The 10,362-nt window shown below is 51.7% G+C and overlaps 1 protein-coding gene across 2 annotated transcripts; it reads right to left on the bottom strand.

Annotated features, from left to right (window-relative positions):
- Window positions 1-1,200: 1,200 nt before the first annotated feature.
- Window positions 1,201-10,362, bottom strand: MCAT (malonyl-CoA-acyl carrier protein transacylase). 2 transcript variants are annotated; one of them, XM_027107891.1, is made up of 4 exons: window positions 9,838-10,362; window positions 8,556-8,643; window positions 5,759-5,976; window positions 1,201-2,533 (listed from the first exon to the last, which is right to left on the bottom strand). In XM_027107891.1, exons 1-4 carry the CDS (start codon window positions 10,273-10,275, stop codon window positions 2,114-2,116), a joined length of 1,164 nt encoding a protein of 387 aa, XP_026963692.1. In that variant the 5' UTR covers window positions 10,276-10,362; the 3' UTR covers window positions 1,201-2,113. The 2 variants fall into 2 exon arrangements, with proteins under 2 accessions (XP_026963692.1, XP_026963693.1); XM_027107892.1 differs by lacking the exon at window positions 5,759-5,976 and having other exon boundaries at window positions 2,351-2,533; window positions 9,838-10,313.

Genomic DNA, 10,362 nt, shown 5'->3' on the forward strand with positions numbered 1-10,362 from the left:
CTGTACCCAGAGCTGCCCGCAGACCAGCCAGACACCCACAGCCTGGGCCGTGCAGGGAGCTTGCTTTCTCAGAGCTCTCAGCAAAGGGGATTCCAACAGCCTCAGCATTGTTTAAAAACAATAACAAAGTTCTCTGTGAAGGTTTGAAATTTTCTGAAACAAAGTTTGAAGAAATATAATAGTTCTTTTCTTCACTGTGCTCCAAAGAGCACGCAAACCCAGGCCCTGCTGAAAACTGGGTTCTGTGGCAATATATGCAGTGGTTCTCAGCGTGGAAGGGCTGTGGGAACGTGTGGGCATGTTTGGGGTCACAATGCCCGGAAATGCTACTGGCGTGTAATGGCTAGGGGCCAGGACAGCTGCCCACAAGCGCGGGACAGTCCCATACAATGAAGACCAGTTCTGCTCAAAGGCCAACAGGGCCCCAGTTGAGAAACACAGAACTAAAAATGAGAAACCCTTAGGAGTTTGGGGTTTGAGTTTGAATCACTTTGCTGTACACTAGAAACTGATACAACACTGTAAATCAACTAGACTTCAATTAAAAAAGAGAAACCCTACCCAGGGTTTGACATGTGCCTACACAACAGCAACATTTAAAGACAAGCTCAGGGGACTTCCCTGGTGGTCCAGTGGTTAAGACTTCCCCTTCCAATGCACGGGGTGCAGGTTCAATCCCTGGTCCGGGAGCTAAGATCCCACGTGCCTCGAGGCCAAAAAACCAAAGCAAAACAGAAGCAATAAAGACTTTAAAAATGGTCCACATCAAGAAAACATAAAAAAGGGCTTCCCTGGAGGCGCAGTGGTTAAGAGTCTGCCTGCCAATGCAGGGGACATGGGTTCAAGCGCTGGTCCGGGAAGATCCCACGTGCCGCGGAGCAACGAAGCCCGTGTGCCACAGCTACTGAGCCTGCGCTCTAGAGCCCGCGAGCCACAACTACTGAGCCCGTGAGCCGCAACTACTGAAGCCCGCATGCCTAGAGCCCGCACTCCACAAGAGAAGCCACCACAGTGAGAAGCCCGCGCACCGCAATGAAGAGTAGCCCCTGCTCGCCGCAACTAGAGAAAGCCCACGTGCGGCAACGAAGACCCAATGCAGCCAAAAATAAAAAATAAATTAAAAAAAAACAAGCTCAGGGATTTCACTCCCAATATGGTTTTCCTACTATTGCTGAATAATGAAAAAAGTCCCCCAAGAAGTTTAGAATGACTCGTATTTAATACTGATATTAGGAGCAGAGAGTCTGCGCCCTGCTCCTGGTGTGGAGCAGCTGAGGACAAGCTCTGCGGGTGGGCCTGAGCTGAACCAGGCCCCGGGCACACAGCAGGCAGGGCACACAGCAGGCACTCCACGACTGCAGTAGAAAGGGATGACTGGGGGTGGGGGAGGAAACAGGGCCCTCAGCCGCCCTGCCCGCACCACTCCCGCCTTGCTAAAGGACCCTCTTCCCTACCAAGGCAGAGGCCACTCACTCCCTGGCATACAGCAGGCACTCAGTACTTTCTGTGCGGTAAGTAAACAGATGGGGCCCTGGGTCTCCCAACTGTTGAGTGAAAGGGTGGACGGAATGGCTGCCAAAGCCCACTGGGTCCTAAAGCCCTTCAACCTCAGTGACGAAGGAGCTAAGGCTTTGGCCGTGTGTGGCCAGAGGATGCTAGGGCAGCAGAGGAGCCCGTCTGCCACTGGTCAGCCTTGTGGCCATGCCACCTGCCCACGGCACCCACACGGCAGCAGGCCAGGCCTTCCCAGTCCTCAGAACACACCTGCCAGCCAGGTCGTTCCCGCCCCTTGTACAGAGGAGCCCCTGAGCCCCCGAGAGGCGGAGGGGCCTGCTCAAGAGGCAGGGCAGGAACTCACCAGTCTTCACAGAACCGTCACGGCTGCATCTCTCCCCGGCACTCGAACGTGTTTCAAGGGGGGAGAAACGGACTGTGTCATGTAAAGGAATACTCGTTTTCAGTGCTTTTTATGTGGCGCTGAAAGCACTCTGCAAACAATCCCTCCCGATCACTTGCAGGCAGCGGCCTGGCTGGGCTCGGCCCACTGGAGCCCCTTCGGCCTCCTCAGCCACGCGCCCTCCACGCCAAGGTCCTCGGGAGGCCCCTACAGGTTCTAGTGCAGGTCCTCGTCAGCCTCCTGCACCTCCACGTGACTGTAGGACCTCCAGGCCTGCAGGTTACAGCTCTTCAGGATGGTTCCCAGCTGCTTCCCAGGTCCTACTTCAAAAGTTTTGGGGAACTCGGTGCCTTTCTTCCTCTCGTATACGGCGTGCATCGTCTGCTCCCACTTCACCGGGGAGACCACCTGCCGGACCAGCAGTTTCCGGATGTGTTCTGGATGCGTGTATCTACTGCCATTAACGTTTGAGTGGACGGACACCAGAGGCTTCCTGACATCAATTGCCTTTAAAACTTGTGCCAGGGGCTCCAAGGCTGGCTCCATGAGGCTGGTGTGGAAGCCACCGCTAACCGGCAACAGCTTGGTGCGTCTGAAGTGATACTTGGAGGAATTCTTCTGGAGAAACTGCAGAGCCTGGAAGCAAAAGAAGGGACGTTTAAGCCAAGCAAATCTTAGGGGAAGAAACAGAGAGGCAGTCACCACTGGCTGATGTCACAGTCCTACGTATAGGATCTGCTTATCTCTACACACCAGCACCGGTTATTTCATCCTGCACGGCTGCCGAGTCGTGTCCCAGAAGCCCTCACCAGCCCGGTGGCCCCAAGCAGCCTCTTTGAACTTCTTTTAGTCCATCCATAAAATGAGCACAATTTCACCTACTTCATAAGATTGCTGGGAAGTGATCAAATAGGAGGTATCTGATGAATGAAAACGCAGTATCTAGTAAGTGTTAGTTTTCAATTAGAATTCTGCTACTCTTCATAATTTTTTTTTTTTTTTTTTTTTTGCGGTACGCAGGCCTCTCACCGTTGTGGCCTCTCCCGCCGCAGAGCACAGGCTCCGGACGCGCAGGCTCAGCGGCCATGGCTCACGCGCCCAGCCGCTTCGCGGCATGTGGGATCTTCCCGGACCAGGGCACGAACCCGAGTCCCCTGCATCGGCAGGTGGACTCTCAACCACTGCGCCACCAGGGAAGCCCTCTTCATAATTTTTTTAAGCCTGTTTTCTTGTTACTCCATAACCTTCAAGATGAAAATTCACAAGATTCCAGCCTCACTTTACAATCCAAGGTCTGAAACCCCTCATCTGGGCTCCTCTAGAGAAGACAAGAGCTTGATTAAAAGGGGCCTCTGGGACTAACAGGCCCCAACTTAGAACCACTTGCAAACATCTTTAGAACAGTATATATTCTTAAGAGACCCTGTGCCCTCGGGACACAGCCCAAGGCCTACCACCCTGACAGCCCTTCACTGGGATCCACCAAAGGCCTTCCTATGCACTAAACCATCTGCCACGTCCCTCCAACCTGACACCATCCACGGCCTGCTCAGAAGCTGGGCCAGCTGCTCCTGACGACTCAAGGTAAGTCGTGGCAGCTGCGTGACCTTGGGCACTTTACCTGTCAGTGCCTTAGTTTCCTCACCTGTAAAATGGCGATAACAACAGTTACGTCACAGGGCTATGAAGAACTATGCTCGGTATACAAACCCTATAGAGGGGCGGCGATTATTAACTTGTTACCAAGCCCATCCATGTCCACCGGAAAAAATACAGCAGGGTCTGGAGTTCCCTGGTGGCCTAGTGGTTAGGATTCCAGGCTTTCAATACTGTGGCCCAGGTTCAATCCCTGATTGAGGAACTGAGATCCTGCAAGCTGTGCGGCACGGCCAAAAAAAAAAAAAAAAAAAAAAAAAATACAGCGGGGAAGCTATTTGTGCCCCGAAAGGGGAGGGATGAATATCTCTGGTTGGATGGTGCTCGTTCGTCCCTCTCTGTGGGCCCCGCCCTGCAGGAGCTTAGCCTGCTGCCCAGGCACGGCCAGTTCAGCCCGAGGCTCATCTTGTGTCACTTCCCTCTGCCGTGAGTCAGTCCATCTGTTCCACCCCGAGGCTGCTCAGCCGCCTGAGCCTTGGGGCGAAATCCAAGTGGAGCAGAGCCCAGCACAGCGAACTGTCATGGAGTGTGAACCATGCGTCTGGGAAGCACGGAGGGGTCTGGGCTGTCACTGCAGCAGAGTCTAGCCTGACCTGACTGACCTGGTGCTTCACACCCAATTCCACGCTCCATCCATCCCCACCTCACTGAGGGATGCGCCCCCAGCACCTCTCTGAACAGGAGACTCTTGGACTTCACAGCCCAAGCCCTTCCCACCACACCTGGACACTTCTGATCACCGGCATCTACTACGGAGACAGCTGCTCGGGGGCACTTCTGCACCACCGCCACGGTCTCTAAGTGCTTTCCATGGGAAGTCTCTGGATTCATCCAACTCAAGTCCCAGGTCAGGGCCACAGGAGTCAAGGACACAGCCTCGGGGTCCAGAGGCTCCTGTGGCTGGCTCTCAGGCCAGGCATGGGTCTAGCAAAGGGCAAGGAGTTTTTTCACATCCACTGTTGGGAAAGGGACTCACCTGCTCAGGGGACTCTGCCCGCACCTAAGCTCTTTGCTGTAGCACTTCCAACAGCACCAAAGGCCAAACCTGGGAATCCCAGGAATCGCCACCTGCACTGGATGCCCACCTGTCTGGGAGCCTGGGAGACTGCTGCCTTGACTGGGGGGCCCCTCCTGGCCCACTTATGGGCTTCCTTCCAAGGCTATTAACGGGAATAAGCAACCAGCTCCGTGATTCGCTTGGGGCCACCGTAGCTGGTCTTCCCGTCATCTCAGAACTGCCCCAGAGGCTCTCACTGATTCAGAGGAGATACGTAAGGACACCGGCGTACTGGCAAGGCCTTAACAGGGAGATGAACCAGCATGGTCAAGTGGAGGAAACTTGGACTTCAGAGGGACGTGGACTGGAGCTCTCACCCTGCCTCCACCACCACTAAGCCCTTGGCTCTCTGCCTCACCTTCCCGGTGTAGAGCTCCCGTCCACAGAGCACAGGACCAGACAGAGGACCGGAGGAGACAAGACGGGGAAGCACCCATCCGGTCTGCACTCAACACTCCCCAGCCAAGGCACACGGTACAGAACTGCCCCTTCCGTCAGGCGCTCCTGTCTGCCTGGGATGCCCCTGCTCTTGGCAACCTCATCCTCCAGGCACCGCCTCCTGGCACCCTGGTAGTCAGCCTGACCCTTACTGTGCCCTGAAACCTGGAGTCATCCATTCACAGCCAGCCTTCCTTTGACAGCAGGAACCCCGGCTGATCCGTCCGTGTGTCCTCAGTGCTTGCCACACAGGAGCTGCCCGAGAAAGGATGTCTGGGGCAGCAGTGAGTGGAAGGATGGACAGAAGGAAAGGCTGCAAAAACAGACACCTAAGAAAAAGTAGAGCAGGGCAGAGTAACCCAGCAGGAAACAGCTTCTCTCTCCAAAGAAGCAACTGGATCATAGGCTGTGAGAAGCCCAGAACATATCACAGGAAAGCCCTGGAGATCATCTGGCCCAGCCCCTTTACTTTCCACGTGGGCTGGAAATTTGCCCAAGATCTGTACGTGGTGGAGCGGAGACAGTACCCCAGCCTCCTGCCTCTCCCTGCAGTGCTCGCTCCTCCACACACCCCCCTGGCCCCCAGATGCCTCCCAAGGACCAGGGCTGGGCAGAGCACCTGTTACGCTCTGTGCGCTCCCAGGTGTGGAATAATTCCAACCTTCTGGACTGGACGGGGGTCTAGGAAGGTTGCTCCCGTGAACACCCACCTCCAGGTGTCCTGAGATCACCCTGCAGTCGGGAAAGAGGTAGCTGGACACCTCGCACACGGGGTTCTCTATGCCCAAAGTCCTGCAGTGCTCCTGGGCCTCCAGACAGGCAAAGGTGAACTTGGACTGAGGCTGGCCGACGACAGACAACATCCCACTGGGGACAGCTTCCGAGGCTTCCTGCATGGCCTCAGCTCGGATTTTCACTGCATACAAACCTACCCAGAGAGAAGTGCATTTGGAAAAATCAAGGCACGTAATGGAGAAGAGAAGCCCAGACCCAAAAAGCAAAGCACAAATTCCACACTGTGTGCTGGAGACACCGACATTGGTATCCATCACCAGTCTACAAGCCGCAGTTCTACGTATCTGAAACCATACATATATGGTACCACCATCATCAAAAGGCAGGGTGCTGTCCCTGGCACAACCTCAGTGTCCACTGACAGATGGATAAAGAAGACGTGGTACATATATATGATGGAATATTAGTCTAAAAAAGAATGGAATAATGCCACTTGCAGCAACATGGCTGGACCTAGAGATTATCATACTAAGTGAAGTTAGAAAGACAGACACCATGTATCACTTATATGTGGAATCTAAAATACGACACAAACGAACATATCTACGAAACAGAAACAGACTGAGATATAGAGAACAGACTCATGGCTGCCAAGGGGGAGGGAACGTGGGGGAGGGAAGGATTGGGAGTTGGGGATTAGCACATGCAAACTATTATATACAGGATAAACAACAAGGTCCTACTGTAGAGCACAGGGATATACATCCAATATCCTGTGATAAACCGTAATGGAAAAGAATATGAAAAAAGCATATATGTATAACTGAATCACTTTTCTGTACAGCAGAAATTAGCACAACACTGTAAATCAACTATACTTCAATAAAATTTAAAAACAAAACAAAAAACAATGGACTGCAATTACTGGACAGCTATCATCCTGGTCCTGGGCCAGACCAAGGAGCGGTTAAGGGACCAATCCAGGGTTTGATGGGACAACAAAGTCTGAGGAACAAACCCTGCACCCTTTCTCTCTAACACACCTTCGTTCACCCGGCACCGTATTATGTCTGTACTGGACTTTTAGCCCTTACACAAGCAGAACTGTGGAGCAAATACATTAAAAGCCTGTGTTAACAGGCAGGAGAGAACCCACAGGAACGTGGAAACCCTCCCAGGCTGGCATTAAATAACTATGCAAATTGTCAAGTGAAAAAACACAGAATGTCAATAATCCTGCAAATTACATACACATAAAACTGTATTTGTATAAAACAGTTTTATTAGGATGTGGAAATATGAAAATTTTTTTCCACTTCCTTGATAATGCTTCCTTCCTATAATGCTTTTTTAAAAAACAATGAGGTGAATTTCACATAAAATATAACCAGTTTCAAGTGTATAATTCAGTGGTATTTGTTTTGTTCATGTTGTACAACCACCAGCTCTAGTTTCAAAACTTTCCATCAGCCCATAAAACACCTCATTTCTCCTTCCCTCCATCCCCGGTAACCTCTAATCTGTTGTCTCTCTGGATTTATGTATTCTGGACATTTCATATAAACATATGTGATTTTTGTGTCTGGCTTCTTTCACGTAGCATGTTTTTGATGTTCATCCACACTGCAACATGAGTATTTCATTTCTTTTTATGGCTGAATAATGTTCCACTGGATGGATCGACTACAATTTGTTTATCCATTCATCTGATCATGGACATTTGGATCATTCCCACCTTTTGGCTATTATGACTAATGCTGTTATAAACATCTGTGTACAAGCTTTTCTGTGTGGACATATGTTTTCATTTCTTAGGTATAGACCTGTGAGTAGAACTCCTGGGTCACATGGTAATCCTATGCTTAACCTGAGGAACCACCAAATTGTTTTCCACAATGGCTGCACCACTTTACATTTCACCAACAATGTGTGAGGTTCCTACATCCTTGTCAACACTTATTATTTTCCTCTTTTGGTTTTTAAATTAAAGCCACCCCAGTGGGTATGAAGTGGTACCCCACTGCGGTTTTGATTTGCATTTCCCTAATGATTGGTGATGTTGCACATCTTTTCATGTGCTTATTGGTCCTTCGTGTATCTTCTTTGGAGAAATGTCTATTCAAGTCCTTTGTAGTTAGCTATAAGCAAAAATGTTTACATGTTTATACACAAAAATCTTAAGAAGTGGAACTGATATGGCTCAAGATCAAACACTGATTTATTCTTTTTCACTTAATGAGAATCTATTGATGATCTACCACACGACAGGCACTGGAGGTACACGAGTGGACTAAGAATGCACGTAAGTAGTGGGAGACACGAAAGCAAGAAGATTTCACAAGACTACAAGAAGAAAGAAATTCCCTGATGAACCCTTCAAGCTTAAAAGGGAATCACGGTGAAGTCTGGTCCTCAGGTCCCATTGTCACCCCCACCCATGGCTCCCTTCTCTATTACCCCTGAGTAGGTCCAGAATTATTTTTGGTAGTACCCCTTGTCCTCAGTAAGCCCAGCAAGACAATACCCATGCATAAAACCGAACCTTGGGACTTCCCTGGTGTTCCAATGGTTAAGAATCCGCCTTCCAATGCAGGGACGTGCGTTCGATCCCTGGTCACAGAACTAAGATCCCACATGCCACAGGGCAACTAAGCCCATGCGCTCTGGAGCCCACGCTCCGCAACGAAAGATCCCCCATGCCACAATTAAGACTCGATGTAGCCAAATAAATAAATATTAAAAAAAAAAAAACCCAAACCTCTTCCTATGTACCTTCACAAAATTCCATGGCTCCAGCAAACACTAGGGCTGCAAATTCTCCCACACTGAATCCAGCAGCAGCAACACAGTTCTCAATAACCTGCAGCAACACATGCAGAAGAACATGAGGCCAAGTTCTCAGGCGAGTTCAGTCCGGGGCTCTGCACTTGCAAGCTGACAGGGGTTCAGCAGTTCAGTGAGCCAGGTTCTGCTGGCTTGGTGCTCCAGCTAGAAGACAACACACAGAAGTGGCCTTGACTATCACTGATCCAGTCCTTTACTGATGAGGAACTTTAACTGGCAAGGCAAGTTAAAGCCTACTGGCGGACTCCTTGGTTGAGCTGTGATGCCAACCCAGGGCTCTGGATTCTCTTGCTTCTGCCCTGGTGCTGCCCCTCAGGCAGATGGAGACAGAGGACGCTAAGTACAGAAGTTAAGAGCATGACCTTCAGAGTCACCTCTGGATTGGATTTTTAGCCTGGGAGAGTTCCCTAACGCCTGCGCCTCAGTTATCTCATCTGTGAAATGGGGAGAGCAGCAGGACCGACCTCACAGGGCTGCTGAGAGAATTACATGGAGATAACACCCCTAAATCGCTCAGCACAGACCTGGCCCAGGACAGGCACTGGATGAATGTTATTATCATGACTCGACATGACCACTTAAACTAATTCCTTTAACATCTCTGAGTCTTCTTTCCTTACCCACTAAGTAACAGTACTTACCTCACAAGGATGTTGTGAGGATGAAATCGGGGTAAAGTACGAGCTTAACATTTACTGTTGTGATAATAAATATTAATAGCAATCATTTCACAACTTCAAGTGAATTGATACTTTCAGATATCACCTTCTCAATGACCCTTCCTTTAAGGGTGAAGCTTAATCCTTCTAAAATCATTTAGTAATTAATTAAATGATTAAGGATCATTTAAAATCGCAACCCGGCCCTCCACTCCCTGGCCCCTTTCCCTGCTCTATTCTTCTTTCTGAAACACTTATCTTTAACACACTACGTAATTTACATAGCATATTTATTCTCTATTACCTATCTCCTTGCCCTAACATGCAAGCGCCCCAGGCGCAAGGATCCTTGTTTTGTTTGTTGTAGGCTGTATCCCCTGGGCCTACAACAGTGCCCGGCACGGTGGGAACTCAGTAAGGATCTGCCAAACAGATCAGACGTTGCAGCACGCCGGCCTGGCAGGCTGGAGCCTCGGCTGGACCGCGACCTAGCTGTGAGAGCTCGGGCAGAGCCCATTCTCCCCGGCCTGCCACCGGGCCTCGGGCCTCACCGCGGGCTGCAGGTGATGCAGTTTCTCGACGGCGGCCAGCGAAGCCACGAAAACGGCGGGCTGGCAGTGCACGGTGCGGTCCAGGGCCTCCTGCGGCCCATGCAGGCTCAGCTCCAGCAAGTCGTAGCCCAGCACGCGGTGGGCGGCGGCGTAGAGCTCGCGGACGCGCGGGTAGCGGAGCAGACCGCGGCCCATGCCCACCACCTGGCTGCCCTGGCCGGGGAAGAGCAGCACCGAGCACTGGCCCGGCAACCGCCTCACCGTGGCCTCCCGGGGCCCTTCCTCCGCCGCTGTCGCATCTCGCAGCAGCTCCTCCACGTCCACCGCGCCCGGGGGAGGCAGCAGGAAGCTCGAGGCGCCGCGGCGGTAGCTCACGCCCCAGCGGCAGCTCACGCCCCGGCCCCAGGCCCACGCAGCCCGCGCAACCCGTACGTTCATGCTGAGGACCCGGCCCCACGCGCGTTACCAGGGCGACCGAGGCCCGACTGCGGCGGCGCGGCGCAGCGCGGCGCGGTCCTTGACGCA

Source organism: Aethalodelphis obliquidens, unplaced genomic scaffold (genome assembly GCF_003676395.1).
Source record: "Aethalodelphis obliquidens isolate GAN/ISIS:26980383/991018 unplaced genomic scaffold, ASM367639v1 scaffold8, whole genome shotgun sequence".
In the NCBI taxonomy this organism is placed as follows: domain Eukaryota; kingdom Metazoa; phylum Chordata; class Mammalia; order Artiodactyla; family Delphinidae; genus Aethalodelphis; species Aethalodelphis obliquidens.